General features: G+C 64.4%; 2 protein-coding genes across 5 annotated transcripts in view; one reads left to right on the top strand and one right to left on the bottom strand.

Annotated features, from left to right (window-relative positions):
- Positions 1–547: 547 nt before the first annotated feature.
- Positions 548–2573, top strand: LOC138820393 (F-box/LRR-repeat protein 14). Its single transcript, XM_070012031.1, has one exon. It carries the CDS (start codon positions 986–988, stop codon positions 2189–2191), a length of 1206 nt encoding a protein of 401 aa, XP_069868132.1. The 5' UTR covers positions 548–985; the 3' UTR covers positions 2192–2573.
- A 16069-nt stretch (positions 2574–18642) lies between these two features.
- Positions 18643–22857, bottom strand: part of LOC138820395 (ELKS/Rab6-interacting/CAST family member 1) — a 135814-nt gene continuing 131599 nt past the window's right edge. For all 4 annotated transcript variants that reach the window (XM_070012032.1, XM_070012034.1, XM_070012036.1 and 1 more), the window contains one exon: positions 18643–22366. In XM_070012032.1, coding sequence (XP_069868133.1) covers positions 22229–22366 — 138 coding nt within the window. In that variant the 3' untranslated portion in view covers positions 18643–22228. The remainder of the gene's footprint in view (positions 22367–22857) is intronic.

Genomic DNA, 22857 nt, shown 5'->3' with positions numbered 1-22857 from the left:
GCGGATGATTCTAGAACATCCCTCCAGAAGGTTCCCGAAGCTAGCCTGGCGCGGGCCGGGCTTCGGCCTCCCCCGCCCGGGGCTGGGAGGGCCTCGCGGAAGTGGGTGATGGGCGCCGGGCACCCCCGGGAGGGCGGGGCCGGGTGCCGAGGGCGCGCGGCGGCCCGGCGCCGACAGGGTTAACCCGGCGGGGTGGGGCGGGGGCGGGGGCGGAACTCGGTTTCCCGGGCAACGGCCCCGCCCATTCCGGCCTCGCCGGCGCGTACCATTGGCGGGCGGCGGCGGGGGGAGCCGGGCGGCGGGCCGCGCACGCGCGGAGGAGGGGCGGCGGCGGCGCGTACCACTCGCGGGCGCCGGCGGGGGGAGCCGAGCGCTTGTACGCGTGCGCGCGCGGGGGGGGGGGCGCCGAGGCGGCGGCGGCGGCGGCGCGTACCACTCGCGGGGGTGTGTGTGGCGTGGGGGGGGGGAGCCGGGCGCTACCAAGGCCGCGCGCGCTCGCGGGGCCGGCGGGGGGGGGGCGGCGGCGGCGGCGGCGCGCCCGCCTCGCCCGCTCCGGGGTCCGCGCCCAGCCGCGCTCGCTCGGGCCGCGCGGGGTCCTCGGCGCCGGGGCTGCCCGGCCGCGGCCGATCTCCGCGGGCGGCGGGGGTGGGGGGGCGCCCCTCCCTCCGCGTCGGCCTCCGGGTTCCCCCCCCCGTCCCCCTCCACCCACCGCCGCGCCGGGCCGGGCCGGGGGGGCGGCCGAGCGGCGGGGCCGGCAGACAAAGGCGGCGCCGGAAGCGGCCGGGGCCCGGGGCCCGCAGCGGGGCCCGCGGGATGCGGGCGGGCCCGGGCGCGGCGGCGGCGGCTTCCGGGCCCGGGCGGTGAGGCCGGGGCGGGCCGGATCGGGCCGGACGGACGGACGGACGCGGGCGCCGGCCGGAAGGAGGGGTGCGAGGGGGGGCCGCGTCCCGCGCCTCGCCGGTCCCCCCCCGCCCCGCGCCGCAAGATGGAGACGCACATCTCGTGCCTGTTCCCGGAGCTGCTCGCCATGATCTTCGGCTACCTGGACGTGCGGGACAAGGGCCGCGCGGCGCAGGTGTGCGCGGCCTGGCGCGACGCCGCCTACCACAAGTCGGTGTGGCGGGGGGTGGAGGCCAAGCTGCACCTGCGCCGGGCCAACCCGTCGCTCTTCCCCAGCCTGCAGGCCCGGGGCATCCGCCGCGTGCAGATCCTGAGCCTGCGCCGCAGCCTGAGCGCCGTGGTGCAGGGCCTGGCGGGCATGGAGAGCCTCAACCTGAGCGGCTGCTACAACCTGACGGACCACGGGCTGGGCCACGCGCTGGTGGCCGAGGTGCGCTCGCTGCGCGCGCTCAACCTGAGCCTCTGCAAGCAGATCACCGACAGCAGCCTGGGCCGCATCGCGCAGTTCCTGCAGGGGCTGGAGGTGCTGGAGCTGGGCGGCTGCAGCAACGTCACCAACACGGGGCTGCTGCTGCTGGCCTGGGGGCTGCCGCGCCTGCGCAGCCTCAACCTGCGCTCGTGCCGGCACCTGTCGGACGCGGGCATCGCGCACCTGGCCGGGCTGACGCGCGGCGCGGCCGCCGGCTGCCTGCGGCTGGAGCAGCTGTCGCTGCAGGACTGCCAGCGCCTGTCCGACCTGGCGCTGCGCCACCTGGCGCGCGGCCTCACCGGCCTGCGCTCGCTCAACCTCAGCTTCTGCGGCGGCATCTCGGACGCGGGGCTGCTGCACCTGTCGGCCATGGGCAGCCTGCGCTCGCTCAACCTGCGCGCCTGCGACGGCGTCAGCGACGCGGGCATCGCGCACCTGGCCACCGGCGGCCTGCGCCTGGCCGGCCTCGACGTCTCCTTCTGCGACAAGGTGGGCGACCAGAGCCTGGCCTACATCGCGCAGGGCCTGGACGGGCTGCGCTCGCTCTCGCTCTGCTCCTGCCGCATCAGCGACGACGGCCTGGGCCGCATGGTGCGCCAGATGCACGGGCTGCGCACGCTCAACATCGGGCAGTGCGCGCGCATCACCGACCGCGGCCTGGAGCTCATCGCCGAGCACCTGAGCCAGCTGACGGGCATCGACCTCTACGGCTGCACGCGCATCACCGAGCGCGGCCTGCAGCGCGTCACGCAGCTGCCGCGCCTCAAGGTGCTCAACCTGGGCCTGTGGCAGATGACGGACGGCGGCGAGAAGGTCAGGTGAGGCCGGGGCCGGCCCGCGCCGGGGCCGTCTGCGCGCCTCGTCCCCGAGTCTGCGGGGCCTGGACTGGACGCGGCCCGGGGCTCCGTCGAGGATGACCGGACGCGCACCGGACTGCGGCGGGCCGGGCCGGGGCTGGGCCGGAGGACTGGACGCCGGCCCCCCGAGGCCCACGCGGGACCCCCCGGCCCCCCGAGGCCCACGCGGGACCCCCGCGCCCCGCGCGCTCGGCACCGATTGTGAATTTGTACAGAGGATCTCCCGGCTCCCGGAGACGTTTATATTCTTACCGCAAAAGGCTAAACCGATGATATTTATATAACGAGAGGAAGATGAAGTATGTTTTTGAGAAAAAAAGAGAGAAAAAAGCACACGCAAAAGAGACGCCTGTGTGGCTGAGTTCTTTCCGGGCTCGGGGCCCCGGGACGGGGGGAGCGCGAGGGGGGCAGAGCCTCCCCCCGGACACCGGGCCGGTGGCCTCTGGGGGGACCGAGCTGGGGAGGAGGGGACAGGAGGGGCCGGGGCCGCAGGAGCCCAGCCATTGTTCTGCGGAGTTGAAAGGGCGGCCGGGCCTACGCTCTGGTGGCCGAGTCCCCCCGGGGAGGGGGTCCTGCCCCTCTCCGGCCTTCTCCTGGGGGCGCAGGACCTGCCCGGAGGCCGACCCTCCCTCCCCCCACCCCGCAGTGGGTTCTCGGACCCAGGCCATGGCAGATTAGGCAGGTACGGCCACTCCAGCCTGGGGTCCCCAGCCCGTGGCCTCCCCGGACAGCGGGGAAAGCGGAGTGGTGACCGCCCCCACCGCGGAGCGCCCCGTGTGTCTCTTCGGGGCTGAGGGGAGGGGGCACGGCTTTCCTGGTGGACCCCAGCTCTCAGGACTCACAAAAGCCACGGTGGGTCCGGAGCCCGCAGCTGGCCTGGGCATCTGCCCCGCCTGGGGCTCCTGGGGAGCCGTCCGTCCTCGGGGACGGCTGGCTGGCCGCAGGAGGAGCAGGCGCTTCCACTCGGGGCCGGCTCGTTTATCTCGCTGTCTTAGTCAGCTGGTGGTGCAGTTCCTGGGCCCACTGTTCTCCGAGACCACAAGGCCAGACAGAGTCACCCATCAAAACCCGACACCCCAAAATCTGACTGGCAGTGTGCACCACGGCTCCAACACACAGCCTCAGCATTGCTGGGTTTGAATTGAGCACCTGTGCACCCCCCTCTCCCCTCTTTTTTTTGGGGTCCGGTCGTGGGCCCTGAACTCTGGGCCTGGGTGCTGTCCCTCAGCTCTTCAGCTCAAGGCGAGCGCTCTACCACTTGAGCTACAGCGCCACTTCGGGCTTTTTTCTTTTTTGCTTATGTGGTGCTGAGGAATTGAACCCAGGGCCTCAGGCATGCAAGGCAAGCGCTCTACCACTGAGCCACCTTCCTGGCCCCCCCTTTTTTTCTTTTGCCCTGACTTATTTGTATGTGAACCTGACCTGGAGCTTGAACTCAGGGCCTGGGCATGGTCCCCCAGCTCCTGTGCTCTACCACCCGAGCCACACCTCCACATTCGGCTTTTTGGTGGTTCACTTAAGATTAAAAAAAGAAATCCACGGTTGTTCCTGGCCAAGCTTGGCTTCCAGCAGCCATTCCCAGATCTCAGCCTCCTGAGCAGCTCTTACCACCCCGCCTCCCTGAAACTCATCTCCAGCCAACCATCTGGAAGCCGGAAGTGGCCCTGTGGCTCGAGCGGTAGAGCGCTCGCCAGGAGCACAAGAGCTCCCATAGAGTCCAGGCCCTGAGTTCAAGCCCCAGGAAAAGGAAAAAGAAGCCTAGAAGTAAAGCTGTAGCTCCAACCTTGAGCAGTAACAGCTTAGGGAAACCCCCAGGCCCTGCGCTGAAGTCCAGGACTGGGCTCGGGTCAGCACTAGTCAATTTTAACCTGAAAAGCAACTTGGCAAAACAGGTCTATTTCACAGATAAGGCATAAACCTCCTTAAGTCACCTAGCCAATGAGGGAGCCAGGTGTTCACCCTGCCCTGCCTTATGTTATTCAGCCAATGAGGGAGCCAGATTTAAGCCTGCCTTATGTCTCCCAGCCAACGAGGGATCCAGGAGTTGAGCCTGCCTTATTTGTTATTCAGCCAATGAGGGATTCAGGAGTTGAGCCAGCCTTAAGTCACCCAGCCAATGAGGGAGCCAGGATTTTAACTAGTCCACCGGGGAAGTCCAGCTCCCTATCTCCCTGGGCAGGTTTGGGGCCTGGTCTCCAGGAAGGGGACCCTCACAGGAGAGGGTGGACAGGGGGGGCTTGGGGTACACAAAGCCCTTCCGGCCTTACCTACACCTAGGAGCAGGGGGCTAGGGTGTGGTGGGGCCACAGAGGAGGTGCGGAGGGGAAGCAGGGCTCGTGGGCGCTTGGGGCAGCACGCCTGTAATTCCAGCCACCCAGGAAGCTGAGACCCCAGGACAGAGCCTCGCACACAGCCAGCCCTGGCAGGAAGGGCCTTGGGATTCTTATCTCGGTTAACCAAAAAGCCGGACGTGGAGCTGTGGCCCAAGGGGTAGGGCACCAGCCTCAAGTGAAAAAGCCAAGGGACTGCACCCAGGTCGTAGGTTCAAGCCCCAGTACCGTCGCACACACAGAAAGGTGGGGGGGGGGGCTGTGGCCCCTGGGACCAGGCCTGTTTGCAAGACTTAAGAAGCTCTGGTTTGTGAGATCAGATTTGTACAACAAAGCCAATGGGGGACCTGCCTTCTGCTGGGCGGGGAGGGAGGGCTGGGGCGGGGAGGGAGGGAGGGAGGGAGGGAGGGCTGGGGAGGGGAGGGAGGGCTGGGGGGGGCTTCTCTCCGTTCTCTTTCCTCAACATCAAAGGCCTTCTCTTTTTAAATTCTGTCCCTTTGGTAGAGGGCAGGGCAGGACCTAAATCTTAGGGTGTGGGGGGAATTCGAGGCCAGCTGGACCTCGGGGTCACCTCGCTGAGTAGCTAGATAGAAATGTGTAAGGAGCACTTGTAGAGAGTCACCGTCCAGGGCTGAGGGGAGACGGGCTGGCCGGCAGAGGGGAAGTGTGTGTGACAGCGACAAGGAGGAAATGCCCGCGTCTCAGGTGAAGTACTCATCAGGGGCTGGGCGTGACCCAGGCCTGGCCTCTGGGCCTACCACTGACCAAAACAAAGCTTACAAAGACCCTCATAGTTCCAGCAGTGGGAAGTACAGGATGGAGTCTCCATCACAAAGAGAAGGGGCCTGGGCAGCGGCACGTACACCTGTCATCCCAGCTCCTCAGGAGGCTGAGATCTGAGGCTCTCAGTTCAAAGCCAGCCCAGGAACAGCGCATCTGAAAGACCCTCATCTCCAGTGAACCAACAACAACAGCAGGGCGCCGGTGGCTCCCGCCTGTCATCCCAGCTACTCAGGAGGCTGAGACCTGAGGATCGCGCTTCAGAGCCAGCCTGGGCAGAAAAGCCCGTGAGACTCTGATCTCCAATAAACCACCAGGAAACCGGAAGTGGCGCTGTGGCTCAAGAGAGCTAGCCTTGAGCAAAAGATGCTCAGGGACAGCGCCCAGGCCCTGAGTTAAAGCCCCATGATTGACAAAAATAAAGCTGGGAGTAGAGGTGTAGCTTAAGTGGTAGAGCACCAGCCTTGAACACAAAAGCTCAAGTACAGGACTTGAGAGTTCAAGCCCCAGGACACACACACACACACACACACACACACACACACACACACACACACACACACACACACACACACACACACACACACACACACACACACACAGAAGTCATGGTCAGTAACTGGGACAGACTGTCCGGGGCTGGGGCAGGCCGCCCCTGGGGTTGCCCACCCTGCGCCCCATCTCTCTTACACAGGGGTTCCATGGCTGGGAGCACCCCCAGTGCTGATTCTAGGGTGAGTGACCCGGCCGTGGGTCTCGGCCCCCTTCTCTTCCGAGGAGGAGGAAGGCTCGTCGGACCTCAGGACCAGAGATCGCTGCTGCCCAGCCGCAGCCCGGCACAGCGCCCACGCCAGGGGCCCTGACGCCCGCGTCCGGGCCGGGTAGGAAGTCAGAGTCATTGTCCGAGGTCGAATGGAGCTGTTCAGTCGGTGCTGGCTCAGGAGACGCCGGTTTTCTCACCCCAAAGGCCGGGGGGGGGGGGGGCGGGTAAGCGGGGGGGGGGCACATCTGTGCTGACAAAACCCGAGGAGAGCCCCCCACTAGCCCCCACGTTGTTTATGGTCACGGCTACGTCCATCCTGACAGCTCCGGGCAAGGTGGGTTGGTTGTGGTTTTGGTTTTGTCAGTGGTGGGGCTTGAACTCGGGGCCTGGGCGCTGTCCCTGAGCTTTTTACACTCGAGTGTGGGGCTCTACCACCTGAGCCGCGCAGCTCCACTTCTGGCTTCTCGGTGGTTCATGGGAGATCAGAGTCTCCTGGACTTCCCTGCCCGGGCTGGCTTCCAACCCCGCTCCTCAGACCTCAGCCTCCTGGTCGCTGGGATGACGGCGTGACTGTGCTGCTCAGGTCGGGTGTGAGGCAGTGGCTAAAGCGCGGTTCAGGCAGAGCCCGGGGTGTGTGTTTGCTGCGGGAGGAGGTGGAGCCTGCAGTCCCCTGCATGGGCAGCAGGGGGCAGCGCTGCCCGGGACGCGGAGGCCCCAGGCCCGGGTCTCTGCGTCCCTCCCCTCGGCTTTGGAGGGGGGACCTCACCTCCTTCAGGATGGGGGACAGGGCTCCCTGAGTTCTCTGGCCTCTGCGTTGGGGCACTGGGGACCTCCAGGCCCAGGGGACCCCCAGGGCAGAGCCTGAAGCCTATGTCATCCATGTAGATGATTCCGGAACCCAGGGAACGTCGCCCATGATGAGCAATTCCAGACGCCACCCGAGAAAACCCAGTGATGTCTGTGCATATATTATTCTGTGTTACACTACACGTAGTCACACAGAACATACAACTAGGTAGATTCCACACACACGGGTTTTTAAGTTGAGGAGTGTCTACTTATACGACTACGAAAGGAGTACAGCACATTTATCCCCCCCCCAGTCATAAAATCTAAAGGAGCTGAATGCCTGTCACGCACGCCTGTCATCCTAGCAACTCAGGAGGCTGAGATCTGAGGATCAGGATCGCGGTTCAAAGCCAGCCCAGGCAGGAAAGTCTGTGAGACTCTTATCTCCAATGAACCATCAAAAAGCCAGAAGCCGAGGTGTGGCTCAAGTGATAGAGCACCAGCCTTGAGCCAAAAAAAACAAAAACAAAAACAAAAGCTCAGGGACAGCGCCCAGGCCGTGAGTTCAAGTCCCAGAATGGGCACACACACTAAAGAAGGGCTAGGGAGGGGAGGGCCAGGGCCGGGACCAGGCCAGTCTGGTACTGAGCCTTGAACTCAGGTTCCTGGGAGCAGGCTGCGGGCTGCCCACCGTCCATGGGGCTCCGGCCCCCACCTCGCCCCCCCTGGCCCCCCCACCCCCACCTTCAGTGGCTTTTCTCCCCTAAGCCCCATAATAGTTTTACTAAAATCCCCTTTTGATGGGAAAACCCCAGCTGGACACAGGGTCCCGGCACACACACCAGTGTGCACACCCTCTCCCGGGCACAAAGGCCACCAATCAAGTGGAAAATGTGCCAGGGCCGCAGGTTTGGGTCTGCGATTATTTTTAGGGGATTACTGGAGAAGAATGGGAGGTGGCAGGCGGGGACCCCCCCATGTCCCCCACCCCCCTACCCCCACCCCCTGCTTCCCACCCTGGGGCCTTCCCTCCCCAGGGGATTCCAGAGAGTGTGGCAGACACATCCGGTCCCATTTGGACCCCACCCCCTTTATTTTGTCGGCCGTGGGTCTTGAACTCAGGGCCTGGGCGCTGTCCCTCAGCTCTTCAGCTCAAGGCTGGTGCTCTACCACTTGAGCCACAGCGCCACTTCTGGTTTTCTGGTGGTTCCTTGGAGATAAGAGACTCACGGCCTTTGCTGCCCGGGCTGGCCTTGAACCATGATCCTCGGATCTCAGCCTCCTGAGCAGTTGGGATGACAGGCGTGAGCCACCGGCACCAGGCTAAAACTTGTTTTTTGGGGGGAGGCAGAAGGGAGGGTGCACGAATGGGAGGGAGGGGTGAGTGCTGTCATCCTGTTCAACATCCAGGCGTGGAGATGGAGCCAGGCGGTGGGGGGGGGGGGCAGGAGAGAGCGGAGGACAGCGGGAGGGGGCGCAGACCCACACACGCGGTGCTCATAACCACAAGTGGAACAGAAACCCCAGGCCAGGCGCCGGTGGCTCACGCCCGTCATCCTGGCTACTCAGGAGGCTGAGATCTGAGGATTGCAGTTCAAAGCCAGCCCGGGCAGGAAAGTCTGTGAGACTCTTATCTCCCATTAATCACAGAAAAAGCCAGAAATGGAGCTGTGGCTCAGCTGGTAGAGCGCTAGCCTTGAACAAAAGAAACTCAGGGACAGTGCCCAGATCCTGAGTTCAAACCCCAAGACTGGCAGAGAGAGAGAGAGAGAGAGAGACAGACAGACAGACAGACAGCAGAAAGAGACAGATAGACAGAGAGAGACAGAGATGGAGACAGAGAAAGAGACATAGAGACAGAGACACAGAGAAACACAGAGACAAAGAGATCCCGGGCTCGGTCAGGGAGGTATGTGTACAAGCCCAGAAAAAAGGAAGCAATGACAAATTCCCCAGATCCTTCTGGAACCATCAGCCCTGAAAGTTCAAAGTCAGCGCGCATTTCACACTGAACACCAGGCTGCGCCAAAACATAAAGAAATCCAAGTCCTCTCTGCACAGCCTTGCGCCGCCCCCCAAGGCCGCCGCCCCCCAAGGCCGCTGCCGCACGGTCAGGTTTCACCTCGCTGCTCTGCGTCTCCCCCCAGAAACCACGCGAGCTGGCGGCAGAGGCAGGAACACGGCATTTAATACGTCGGCAGCTCGGTCCTGAGTGCAAATCTCCCGTCGGTGCTTCCCGAGGGCGGGTGTTCGAGAGGCTTTCCGGAGTGGTTTGTGTGATGCTGGGGATAGAACTCGTGGGCTGGCAGACCCTGGCCTGTGCTCCACCACTGGGCCACCCCCAGGCCTCAGAGGGGGTCCCCGGAGGGGACCTCCCCGTACCGTTTCCCACCGTTACTCAACTGCTTCACCCTTCTTAAAACCATTCTGAGGCGGGCGCCGGTGGCTCCCACCTGTCATCCAGATAGTCAGGAGGCTGAGATCTGAGGATCGTGGTTCAAAGCCAGCCAGGCAAGGAAATTCAGTGAGACTCTCATCTCCAATGAACCAGGAAAAAGCCAAAGTGGAGCTGTGGTTCAAGGGGTAGAGCACCAATCCTGAGTGGAAAAGCTAAAAGACAATGCTCAAGCTTTGAGTTCAATCCCCAGTTACTGGCACACACACACACACACACACACACACACACACACACACACACACACACAACCACACAACCAACCAACATCCCTTTGCCCCACACTATACAAGATGATACCCACAGGAAAATCACACACTTGAGACCAGCCCGGGCTACACCAACAGACCCCGTCTCCCAAACCCTAACCAACACAGCCAGGAAAGCCACGCCCGGCCCGACGGATCCACTGGACAGGCCCACAGAGAGGTTGGGCCAGCTGGCTGCGTCACACAGCTGGACAGGCTCCGCTCCCTGATTCCGAGCCCTTCCCCCCATTTTCAATCACAGCAGCTCGCCTGGTGTTTGGGGGTTTGGTTGTTGTTGTTTTAATTCTAAGCCAGCGTCAAGGCCTACCAGTTCAGTTCTATGCTGCGGAGGTTGGAATCCGAGTATAAGAAAGTTTGGTATATCAGTGTCAAGTTATCCATCATAAAATGCCCACACAATCCAGTGCCCAGAACCCCTGCAGTTTGTCCAAACACCCCATTTCCGTGTCTCCCTGGGGGTCAGATCTGTACACACAGACAAGAGGGCTGGGCTCTGGCGGCTCACGCCTGTCATCCTAACTACTCAGGAGGCTGAGATCTAAGGATCGTGGTTCGAAGCCAGCCCGGGCTGGAAAATCCATGAAATCCTTATTTCCAGTTAACTGGCAAAAAAGCTGGAAGTGGAGCTGTGGCTCGAGTGATAGAGCACCAATACGTGAATAAAGAAAGCTCGGAGCCAGAGGCTAGGCCCTGAGTTCAAGACCCAGGACTGGCACCAGAGAGGAGGGGGGTGGAGAGAGAGAGGAAGGCTCAGCACCGCTTCTGTGGCCCCCAGTTTTGTCTCTCAGGCCTTGGAGGGGCGTGTCTCTGCAGGGCCGGTGTCTGGGGGTTCCCCCCCCACCCCCCGCGGGAGGAAGGGCTGATGAGGCAGCAGGGAGCCGTGAGGAGTCTCAGGAACAAGGAAGTGTGAAGCTCAAGGCTGAGATCCAGGGCAAACATGGGCCTGGAAAAAGATGCGGCCAGATCGGGCTGTGCCGGGCCGAGCTGGACTGGGCAGGGCTGGGCCGGGCTGGGGCCCAGTTCGTTCCTCTCCCTGACAGCTGGGATCCGGGATCGGGGCCTGCCGTTCCCCAACGCCATGGTTGTCATGGAACCCGCGGGGACCCGGTGTGTGTGTGTGGGGGGGCCTCACCCCCCCTTCCTCACCAGCTCCCCACACAGCAGTGCAGTTTGGAAGCCGGGGGGTGGAGGCTGAGAAGCTCATAAACCCTCGATGGAGTCCGGTCCCTGACAGCGCAGCGTGCACGGGGCAGGGTCAGCGTGATCTCCAGTGCACACACGTGCACACGCATGCGCAAGATAAAACCCAGACTCCCTCCTGCGCGGGGTGTGTGTGTGGGGGGGGTCAGAGGCCTGCCCTCTCCCTGAGCTTTTCCACTCAAGGCTGGAGCTCTACACCTCGAGCCACAGCCCCACTTCTGGGTTTCTGCCGATTCATGTGAGATAAGGGTCTCATGTATCTGTCTGCCCGGGCTGGCTTCAAACCTGGATCCTCAGCTCTCAGCCTCCTGAGGAGCTGGGATGACAGGCGTGAGCGCCGGCGCCTGGTGCATCTTGGCATTTTGAAGTGCTACCTCTGTAGTTTTGGAACGAGGCACACCGGGAAGAGCGAAGGAGAAAGGTCGGCGTGCGCGTAGCGGCCTGGACAGAGGAGGCCCACGATCCAGCCCTTTCCTGGCCCACAGCGGCATGGCTGAGAAAGTCACGTCCTAAATGCACGCACTGGAAGAATTTTCCAGAAGGACGTTGGTCCTCAAACCTGCAGCCACGAGCACACTTCATTATAAAGCTAAGTCCTCACCGGGCGCCGATGGCTCCCGCCTGTCATCCCAGCTACTCGGGAGGCTGAGATCTGAGGATCCCAGTTCAAAGCCAGCCCGGGCAGGAAAGTCCGTGAGACTTTGATCTCCAGTGAACTACTAAAAAAAAAAAAAAAAAGGTGGGTCCGTGGCTCAAGTGGTAGAGCGCTAGTCTTCAGTAAGAAAAGAAGCTCAGGGACAGACAGCGCCCAGGCCCTGACTTCAAGCCCCACAACTGGAGAAAAAGAAAAGGCCACACAGCTGACCTGTGCTGGGGTTCACTCCCCAAGGATGTGGGGGCTGGCTCCTGTCCCCCGGGGTCGGAGGCCTTACCCTCCCCTCCCCCCCGGCCGCCGCCCCGTCCAACCATCCCCTCCTCCTTCCAAACTGCTATACCAAGTCTCCGGAGGGGTGCAGGTCTCCATCGCCACCAAGGAAAAATCCTGCGAGAGAGCGCACAGGGGCAGGAAGGGGTGAAGCACCGTAAGCTGCGCTGACTGGAGAGGCTGGAGGCCGGAGGCTGGCGGGTGGAGGCCGGGGCGTCTGCCCGCCGGCCCGCGTGCGGTGCTGTGCCTGCAGCTTTCCAGATGTCTCGGTGTTCCGAATTTGCCTCTTCCCCTCCCTCCCCTCCCCTCCCCTCCCTTCTCCTCAGGACCCAGCAAATCCAACAACTGCCATCTCCAGATAACTCAAAAGTGTCTGTGGGGGGGGAGGGGTGGGAGAGAACTTTCTAGAAAAGGCCACCTGCCCTTTCCAGCTTCAAGCCTGGCTATCATTTCCAGGCCGCCTCAGTCCTCTTTGGACTCTTCACAGGTGACAGCTCCAGCATCTCCATGCGGGATGCTGCACCCGTGGGGACCCAGGGGAGACAGGCCGGGGGCGGGGATGTGGGCACCCCCTCCCCAGGCCCGCCGTGAGACGCGGAGTCCCACCTGAGCCCCCCCCCCAGCACCGGCCCCTGCCCGCCCTGTCCCCACCCTCCCGCCAGCCTGGGCCGCCAGCCTCAGTGGACCCCAGGTGCAGACAGGAGGGACCCATGCTGGTGGGTCTCGTGCATGGCATCTGGAATCCCCGAGGACTGGACTCGGAGCCAGGACCCAAGCGACCATGAAGGAAGGGGCCGGGCCCAGGGAGCGGGGAGACCACAGAAGAGGGTCCGGCGCTGCCCCGAGAGACAGGCGGGTCCCGGTGGGCGGCGGGACCTGAGCCCAGGCAGCCGCCAGCCCCGGGGTCAGGCCGGGCCGCACGGGGCGGGTGTTTAAATTTAGCCAGGTAAACAGCCACCCAGGGGTGGCCCGGCCTGCCCTGTGGTGTGCTCTGTGGAAGGAAAAGTCCTGGGACTTGAGCTCAGGGCCTGAGCGCTGTCCCTGAGCTTTTTTGGTTTGCTCAAGGTTGGTGCTCTACCACTTGAGCCACAGCTTCACTCCCAGCTTTTTGGTGGTTCACTGAAGATAGTCTCACGTCATTCCTGCCTGGGCTGGCTTTGAACCTCCATCCTCAGACCTCCGCCTCCTGAGCAGCTGGGATGGCAGGCGTGGGCCACTGGTGCCCGGATCCACACAAAGCTTTCTGTTCCCACGGGCGTCTTCCTCTGAGAGGAAGAAGGATTGTCTCAGCACGGGACCTCGGATGCCGGGTGCGGCGAGCACAAGGCGCCGGGACTGTTCTAGAAGTAAGGTCAGCTCATCCCAGCAAACCATACAACCTTCCAAAGCCCACTAGTGTTGGGAAATATTCCTCCCTCGTCACCACAGGACTGATACAGGACCACACACACACACACACACACACACACACACACACACACACACACAACCTTACACACCTTCAGCACATACACAGAGCCTGGGAAAGCAGGAAATGAACTGGAGCTGTTTCCAGGATGACAGAGTGTGTTGCGTCCTCCGTGTGTGTGTGTGTGTGTGTGTGTGTGTGTGTGTGTGTGTGTGTGTGTGTGTGCACACCAGTTGTCCCTGAGCTTTTTTCACTCAAGGCTGGCGCTCTACCACTGGAGCCACAGCTCCGCTTCTGGCTTTTAGGGGGTTCCTGGGAGATCAGAGCCTCACGGACTTTCCTGCCCGGGCTGGCTTTGAGCCGCGGTCCTCAGATCTCAGCCTCCTGAGTGGTGGGATGTCAGGGGTCAGTCACCAAGATGCCTGGCTCTTTGTCATTTAAGAGAGAAAAGGTGGCTCAGTGGTAGAGCGCTCGCCTCACATGCACGAGGCCCTGGGTTCGATTCCTCAGCACCACATAAGTAGAAAGAGCCGGAAGTGGTAGAGCACCCGCCTTGAGCTGAAGAGCTGAGGGACAGCGCCCAGGCCTTCACAGCTGTCCTTTGGGACTTCCAGGCCCCTTCCTCCCGGGGCCCCTCTTCCCCCAGAGCCTCCAAAGCACCTGTTGGTAAGGAGGTCCGCTCAGCCTCCTGCCAGCGCCCACGAGGAACCCCCCGACTGCCGCAGGGCCCCGGGGAGGTCTCGCTCGGCTTGGCCCCCCCTTGCCCCCCCTCCTTGCTGATGCAGCGACACACGGTCTGTGTCCAAAATCCAACAGACACGAATTTGAAGGAAAACCAGTCCCCGGCCTTCCACCACGAATCGGACGGGGGGCTCAGGGCTTGTGGGTGGCCGGGACGGGTGTGGGGCGTGGAGGGGGGTGTGGGTGTGGGTGGAGGGCTGGCACCTGCGGCTGAGCCTCTGTGAGCCCCGTCTCCGGGGTGGCCGGGTGGCCTTCATCCAGGGGCGTCGGGGGCCAGCCCAGAAGGGAGTCCCCCCACCCCAGCCAGCGGTGGCCTGGCCCTGACCGCAGGGGCCTGGCTGGGTGGCAACCACAGCCATTTTGGGGGTGGCTGGGAACCTGGGGGGCGGCAGTTGCTGAAATCCTCCCGGCCAGGGACAGGAGAGGCCGGTGAGCGAGGCCCTGACCCCCTCCCACGCCCGCTGGTGGATCTGCGGAGGGGGGCGGACGTGACACGGACACCCGAGGATGCGGACACCCCAGACTCCAAGGGCACGGACACCCCAGACCCCGAGGACGCGGACACCCAGACCCCGAGAGCGTGGACACCCCAGACCCCGAGGGCATGGACACCCAGACCCCGAGGGCACGGACACCCCAGACCCCGAGGGCGCGGATACCCCAGACCCCGAGGGCGCGGATACCCCAGACCCCGAGGGCACGGACACCCAGACCCCGAGAGCGTGGACACCCCAGACCCCGAGGGCATGGACACCCAGACCCCGAGAGTGTGGACACCCCGGACCCCGAGGGCGCGGACACCTGAATGCGAGGTGACCCTGGAGCCCTGAGGCGCGGTGACCCTGGAGCCCTGAGGCGCGGTGACCCTGGAGCCCTGAGGCGCGGTGACCCTGGAGCCCTGAGGCGCGGTGACCCGCCGCCGTCCCGGGCTCGGCGCCTCCGCCGTCCGGGCGGGTCCCTGGCCGCGGCGCGGACCCCGCGGGACGTCGGGCCGGGCGCTGGAGCCCGCGGCCCAGCTGCGTCCCCGCCCCCCTCCGCCGCCCGGGCCCGGCCGCCCCCGGCGCTTACCTGTGTGTGGGCCGGGGCGCGCGCCCCTCTCCGGGAGGCCGGGGGCCCGGGAGCTCGGGGCCCAGCGGGAGAACCGCGCGCCGGGCTCGGGCTGCGCGGGAATCAAGTTTCCGCCCAAGTTGGCGGCGGGCGCGGACCTCAGTGAGGGGCCGCGGCCTCAGTGCGGGGCGCCGCCGCCTCCGCCCCGGCCCCGCCCCTCAGCCTGACCCCGCCCCTCAGCCCGCCCCGGGATCCGGCCCTCCGTCTAGGCCACACCCAGGCCCCGCCCCTCAGCCTGACCCCGCCCCTCAGCCCGCCCCGGGATCCGTCCCTCCGTCTAGGCCACACCCAGACCCCGCCCCTCAGCCTGACCCCGCCCCTCAGCCCCGGCCCCGCCCCTCAGCCTGACCCCGCCCCTCAGCCCGCCCCGGGATCCGGCCCTCCGTCTAGGCCACACCCAGACCCCGCCCCTCAGCCTGACCCCGCCCCTCAGCCTGACCCCGCCCCTCAGCCCGCCCCGGGATCCGGCCCTCCGTCTAGGCCACACCCAGACCCCGCCCCTCAGCCTGACCCCGCCCCTCAGCCCGCCCCGGGATCCGTCCCTCCGTCTAGGCCACACCCAGACCCCGCCCCCGACCGCCAGACCCCGCCCCCAGGTCCGGCCCTGGGATCCGGCCCTCCGTCTAGGCCACACCCAGACCCCGCCCCCGACCGCCAGACCCCGCCCCCAAGTCCGGCCCTGGGATCCTGTCCCTCAGGCCTGCCCCGCCCCCTCCAGACTCCTCCCCCAGCTCCACCCCAGGGTGCTGTCCCTCCACCTAGGCCCCGCCCCGTCCTTCCAGGCCCGCCCCTCCGGCAAAGCCCCGCCCCTCCGCCCAGGCCCCGCCCCCGCTCAGGCGCCGCCCCGCGACCTGTGGCGCACGCGCACCTGGCAGAGCGGCCTGGCCTCAAGGCGGGCGCTCCACCGCCCGAGCCAGGCGCCACGGCCGGGGTTCCGGGGACGTTCCTGCCCGGGCTGGCCTCGAACCGCCGTCCTCGGAGCTCAGCCTCCCGCCCGGCGGACTCTGATTGTTATTATTGTTGTTGTCGTCGCAGAGCCCCCGCGGGGGCGCGGCCCCAGCAGCAGCTGCCTGTTGGCGTCTCCTTCCCAGGTCTGAACCGTGGTCAGCAGGCAGGCGGCTCGGAGAGCCCGGCCGGGCATGTGGGGTTCAGAAACTGCCAGAAACGGCCGGAGCCTGGATCCTGCAGGTAACCGGAGCCTGGATCCCGCAGGTAACCTGAGCCTGGACCTGGATCTTGTGGGTAACCTGAGCCTGGATCCCGTGGGTAACCTGAGCCTGGATCCCGTGGGTAACCTGAGCCTGCATCTAACTGGAGCCTGGATCTAACCTGAGCCTGGACCTGGATCTTGTGGGTAACCTGAGCCTGGATCTAACCTGAGCCTGGATCCCGCAGGTAACCTGAGCCTGGATCTAACCTGAGCCTGGATCCTGCAGGTAACCTGAGCCTGGATCCCACGGGTAGCCTGAGCCTGGATCCCGCAGGTAACCTGAGCCTGGATCTAACCTGAGCCTGGATCCCGCAGGTAACCTGAGCCTTAGGTCAGGTTTTCTTACAGTCCCAGGAGTTCCCTCCCTGGTGGGGTTTTAATGACGAGTCTGGAAATGCCTCTCTGGTAACAAGGAAAGGATCAGGACCTCCTGGACCCCCCCCCCCCCAGCCCTCCAGCTTCACACTGGAGAGCCCCGGGCAAGGCCCCCGGCACCCCCCGAGGTGCCTTGGGTGGACGGAGGGCAGCCTTTTCTCTGGACAGCAGCTAAGGCAGTCAGAGGTGGGGGGGGGCAGGGTGTGTGTGGACAGAGTATTGGGGGTCCTGGGAGGGCAGAGGGGAGGGGTTGCGGGTGACTGGCGGCCGGCTGGCCACACTGGCAGGGGCTTTTATGGCTACTAAGTACAGGTGCTCCATGGGATGGCAGAAACGCCAGGTGTTGATGGGTCTAACTCCTGGGCTCAAGCCACCCTCCCGCCCCACCTGCCAGCCCCATGGACCCCGGTGCTGCAGAGGGGGGGGGGTCTGCGCAGCCTCCGCCTGGAGGGGTGTCCTGCTGTCCACCAGATCTCCTCACGATCCCAGGAGGCCGGGCGCATCCCCCCCAGGATAGAGGAAGCCTCGAAGTTAACAAAATGCCCGCAGGTGCCACCAAGCCACAGGACGGAGACCCGGGGGCTGGGGAGGGGGAAAACAGGACCCCCGGCCCCCAGGAGCGCCCCCCGGCCCCCAGGAGCGCCCCCCGGCCCCCAGGAGCGCCCCCCGGTGGACCGGCCTGCCAGGGCCCCTGGGGTCTGGACGCCTGGGAAGAGGGCGAGGTGCTTGAAGTCCAGTGGGACGTGTAGATGGAGTCACTCGTGGGTGAAGACCCCGGGAAACAAGGCCGGGAGGGTCTCTAGGAGATATGTGCACCCCATGGCCACCACCGCCCAGAGGTGGAGGCCACCCAAGGCCCACGGATGGAGGAACAGACAAACCAGAGGTAGCGTCACACGGGGTCGTAAAAGGGGAGGGAATAGGGACACAGCTGACACCTCGAGGCCAGGCTTACCCCTGCACAGCCCTCAGCCACCAGTCGCAGGGATTACAGGTGTTAGCACCAGCACCCGGCTTTTTTTTTTCCCCGCCTTCTTTCGTCTGAATGTTTCAACTTAGGTTGAAATTTCCTGCCTGTCGTCTGGGCCTGGAGTGAAATCTAGGGTGAATATTGTATTCAAATGCGGTTAAGTTTCAAAGAATAAGCAGGACTGCTTTCCTTGGCAGCCTTTCTGGTCATGGTCAGGTGTGAGAGGCCACGGTCTGGTTCCGCTCTGCTGTTAAGAGAAAATTCTTCCCCCCGAAGGAGGAAATGGTTGTATTTAACAGAAGCTAGAGCTGGGGATGGACACCCAGCCCCTGGCTGGGGAGAATTCCAAGGACATCAGAGGGATTCCTGGCCCGGGAGGCTCCCCAAGCCGCAGGCTGGTGTCCAAGGCTGCCCAGACGCTCCCACATTGTCTGGAGATCCGCGATCTGGTGGCCACGCCCGAGCTGTGCAGATGTCCCCCCCCCTTTTTTTTTTTAACACCGTACAATAAAAGGACAACAGGACCATGCTGTACTCACACCTGTCATCCTAGCTACTCAGGAGGCTGAGATCTGAGGATCGCGGTTCAAAGCCAGCCTGGGCAGGAGAGTCTGTGAGACTCTTAATTAGCCGCCAAAAAGGAGCTGGAAGCAGAGCTGTGGCTCAAGTGGTAGAGCACGAGCCTTGAGCCTCTGAACAAAGCTCAGGGACAGCGCCCGGGCCCTGAGTTCAAGTCCCAGGACCAGCACCAAAAAAAAAAAAAAAAAAAAATAGGGAAACAGCAGCATTTCCAAAATCTGCAGCCACCAACACTAAGTGGACAGAACCCACTGGAGACGTGGCCAGGGCTGTTCCCATGAAGAAGACACAGCCGTACACTCTCCTCAGTGTGACCAGGGCTGTTTATTTTTGAAAATGTCTTCGGGGTCCAGGCTGGCTTTGAACTCCCAATCCTGCTGCCTCACGCTGGGGTGTGGCCTGTGGCAGGTGCCGTGGACGGGGGAAGGTGACGGAGGACGCCACGTCTCGTGGGTCTCCGCCGGCCCCTTGGGACGGTCAGACGGGGCGGGCCTCAAAAGAACGGAGAGGAACACGGCTTTTAAATAACTTTATAATTTCCCGACGGATTTAGTTTGTGAATAAAAAAAAGGAAAAAGAAGAAAAACAAAACACCCCGAACAACGTGTTTACAATAATGATCAAGGCAGAGTGGAACAGAACACAATGTTTCTGTGACGTGAGCCGGTCAGAGACACGCGCGCCCCGAGTCCCCCGCGCTCCCCCTCCCCCCGGGACCCAAGCTACAGGGAGCCAAGCACGGGGGGGGGGCAGCTCCCCACTAAAGTGCAATGTGCCTCTCATGGAGCAGCCGCCGGGCCTGCTGCGTCTGGACGGGCGCAGGACTGGTGGGGTGCGGAGGAAGGGCGGGGCGGGGCGCCAGCTCACTCTGGGGGGTGGGGCCTCGCGCCTGGCGCTGGTCACCTCCTTTCCTGCCCAGGGTGGTTCTGGGAGCCCGGGCGCCGGCCAGGGCGGTGGTGAAATGGCATAGCACCGAGTGGGCAGCAGGAGGGGCTGTGGCCAGCGGGAGGGGCCGAGTGGAGCCCGGGCTGCCACACAGTATTAGGCACACTGGGCTGGGACCGACATGGGGGTGAGGGTGGTCCGGGGCGGGGGGGGGGGTCACCAACTTGGAAGTCTTTCTGCCCAGAGGTCCCGAGGAGGTACAGCGGGTTCCTGGCACGGGTGGGGCGCAGGCCCACGGCTCGGCCGGTCCCTGGGCAGCGGGCGCCCACCGGGAGCGTGGTCACGGCCGCCTCGGCCGGCGTGGGGGGGGGTCTGGCCTCCCTGCGGCCGGAGTCCTTCATTCATGCCATTGCCCTGCACCCCGCATGGCCGACACGCCGCGCGGCTTCAACGTCTGCAGCTCTACGTCTACTTTTTAATAGTTTAATATGCTCAACAACGGACACAATGGAACCGCCCCGATTCTCTGAGCCACACGGACAACACGGACAAGCGGGGACGGAGGAGGAGGAGGGTGGGACAGAGATCCACTCCCCAAGTTCACCCCTAAAAACCGCTGCTCCCTAAAAGGGGCAGGAGGAGGAATACCTAAGACAAGGCCACGGCACTCGCCACACACGTCGGGGAGAGGACACACGCGGTTCACGGTTTGACACTAAAACATTGGAGAGAGTTTTTGCTTAAAAAGAGTCGGTAGGACAGCCATTTTGTTCAGAAGGATTTCGGGGTTCCGCGGGCTCCCGCGAGGCCCCGTCCTGAGCAGCCCGCGCTGGCAGTGATGGAGACCCTTGCGCTGGCCTCCGTCCCCCCGCGTGGGGACCGCGGCGGGAGGTGAGGCGGGCTCGGGGTCACTGATGTCCTGGACACGGGGCGTGGGGGTGGGGAGGGCACGGCGAGGGGGGAGGGCTCCCGTCCACACAGCAGCGGGGCTCTGGGTCCAGAGGCCACTCCCGGCTGTGGGGGGAGGGGGCCCCCGCAGGGCCAGGGCAGACCTGTGCTGAGGGGTGGGCCAGACACCAGCTCCTCGTGGACAGCAGCCGGGGTGCAGGTCTTCAGGGGGCGCTGGCGGTGGGGGAGGGTGCGCGGCAGCGGGAGGGAGGGGGTCACGGGCTGGCGGGTGCGCGTGGGTGCGGGCCCGATAATGGCCTCAGCCTGGGAGGGGTCTCTCGCAGCCCTTCCACGCACAGGCGGCCATGTGCGCGGTACCACGGAGCCAAGCACTGCCCAGATTCCTTCATGCCGGCTGCCCGCTGGAGCAGGACCAAGGGGGCTCCCTGGGGGGCCCCGGAGCCGCCGCCCGGCTGCGCCAAGCATCCGACCGTCTGACCGCTGTCCGTCCCGCCAGCCTGCCTCTCAGGATGAGGGCCGAGAACCTGGACCAGGTGTGGGGTGCGTGGTCTCCCTGGAGCCTGGCAGGGCTTGGAGGCTGGGGTACCCCTGGCTGCCCAGCCTTCCACCGCGGATCCCCACGGGCGCCGCCCCAGCCCCCAGCACAACGCCGGGGCGGCACACATCTCGAGCCGCGTGGCTGGCGAAAGACTCTTCTGGAAAAGTCCCCCGTGCTCTGACTCAAGGGCGTCTCGAAGCACCCACGCCCCGGCCCAGCTCTCAAGGTGGTGCCGGGCACCGGGCACACAGTCAACTGGAGGATGGGGGGGCGGAGGGGGAGGGACACATTCACTGTGCCCAAAGAAGGTTCCAGGCGTGGCACGAGGCTGCCATTCTGACGTGCGGGTGAAGAGGCAGCGAGGACGGTGGGCACTGGGTGAGCCTGGGGCGGGCGGTAGAGAGCATTCTGGGGGTCTGGCATCTTCCTGGGGCGGGCGGTAGAGAGCATTCTGGGGGTCCGGCATCTTCCTGGGGCGGGCGGTAGAGAGCATTCTGGGGGTCCGGCATCTTCCTGGGGCGGGCGGTAGAGAGCATTCTGGGGGTCCGGCATCTTCCTGGGGCGGGCGGTAGAGAGCATTCTGGGGGGGTTCTGGCATCTTCCTGGGGCGGGCGGTAGAGAGCATTCTGGGGGTCCGGCATCTTCCTGGGGCGGGCAGTGGAGAGCATTCTGGGGGGGTCCGGCATCTTCCTGGGGCGGGCAGTGGAGAGCATTCTGGGGGGGTCTGGCATCTTCCTGGGGCGGGCGGTAGAGAGCATTCTGGGGGTCCGGCATCTTCCTGGGGCGGGCAGTAGAGAGCATTCTGGGGGGGTCCGGCATCTTCCTGGGGCGGGCAGTAGAGAGCATTCTGGGGGGGTTCTGGCATCTTCCTGGGGCGGGTGGTAGAGAGCATTCTGGGGGGGTTCTGGCATCTTCCTGGGGCGGGCGGTAGAGAGCATTCTGGGGGGCTCCGGCATCTTCCTGGGGCGGGCGGTAGAGAGCATTCTGGGGGGGTCCGGCATCTTCCTGGGGCGGGCGGTAGAGAGCATTCTGGGGGTTCTGGCATCTTCCTGGGGTGGGCGGTAGAGAGCATTCTGGGGGTCCGGCATCTTCCTGGGGCGGGCAGTAGAGAGCATTCTGGGGGTTCTGGCATCTTCCTGGGGTGGGCGGTAGAGAGCATTCTGGGGGTCCGGCATCTTCCTGGGGTGGGCGGTAGAGAGCATTCTGGGGGTCCGGCATCTTCCTGGGGTGGGCGGTAGAGAGCATTCTGGGGGTCCGGCATCTTCCTGGGGTGGGCGGTAGAGAGCATTCTGGGGGTCCGGCATCTTCCTGGGGCGGGCAGTAGAGAGCATTCTGGGGGTCCGGCATCTTCTTGGGGCGGGCAGTGGAGAGCATTCTGGGAGGTCCGGCATGTTCTCGACGCCCAGGGCTGGGCTGGCACGGGCACACACACTCAGCTCCCTCAGCTCCACGGCACCCCACCCCCACAGAGAACAGCAGGGTGCGGGTGGGGGGCTCCTGCTCTGTCCTCGGAACCCTCCTCCCCCGTTTTGGGAGAAAGCACCTGCGGCCACGCTAGACGGAGGGAGGGAGAGGGGTGGGCTGTGGCCCCGCCCTGTCCCCACGGGGGGCTCCTCAGGGAGACCAGCACAGCCGCCCATCAGAGACAACTCCAGAGGCAGAAGTGCGCGGGCGGCGGGTGGGGGACGCGGCACTCACGGCAGGGTGTGCTTCGGAGGGGAGGGTCCCACGCCCGCTCCAGGCTGCCCCCGCCGGGCGGGCGGGCAGGGTCAGCAGGACTCCTCCAGGGCGTTGACCACCTGCTCCAGGATGTCGGGGCAGTGGTCGGCGATCTGCTGGAGGATGGCGTTGGCGAACTCCTGCAGCTCTGCGTTGTCGCGCTCACCCTTCTCCAGGGCGCTCTGGAGCTGGAAGACAAAGGGGGGGGGCGGCTTCAGACGTGGGGCGGCCCCAGGCCCGGGAGGATTGCGGCTCCTCACCGACCCACGTAACCCTCCCCCCCCACCCTGTCTGAAGTGTGGGGGGAAGCCGGGCAGGGCTGGCCTCTCCATGCACCGTGCTCCCTGCCCTGGGGGGACTGAAGCCCTTCTGGCCTGGTCTCTTACACGTAGTTATGTACGCAGCATTGGAGGGCTTGGATAAAAAAAGCTCTGGGTAAACCCCAGAAGATGCTAGAAACTTAAAAAAAAAAATTGTGCCATTTCTTCTTTTACCTTATACAAGGACAATAATCTAGGAGTTTCACAATCTGTTGTTTCAAATGTAGAACATGCCCAGATTATTCCCACCCTAGCAAGAGCCAGATCATTGGTGGTTGGTAAAGTCCCGGAGAGATGAGCATGTCTTTGGAAGCAGCAGGCGGGCGGGCGGGTGGGGAGGTGAACAGGAAGTAGACAGC

The sequence above is a fragment of the Dipodomys merriami genome, unplaced genomic scaffold, assembly GCF_024711535.1.
Source record: "Dipodomys merriami isolate MVZ:Mamm:240054 unplaced genomic scaffold, mDipMer1.0.p SCAF_877, whole genome shotgun sequence".
In the NCBI taxonomy this organism is placed as follows: domain Eukaryota; kingdom Metazoa; phylum Chordata; class Mammalia; order Rodentia; family Heteromyidae; genus Dipodomys; species Dipodomys merriami.
Note: the sequence above shows the minus strand (reverse complement) of the source record. Positions and strands in the feature narration are given on the sequence as shown.

Excerpts from the sequence above, each read along its gene's own strand:
- LOC138820393 (XM_070012031.1), top strand. The coding sequence starts at position 986 with ATGGAGACGCACATCTCGTGCCTGTTCCCGGAGCTGCTCGCCATGATC.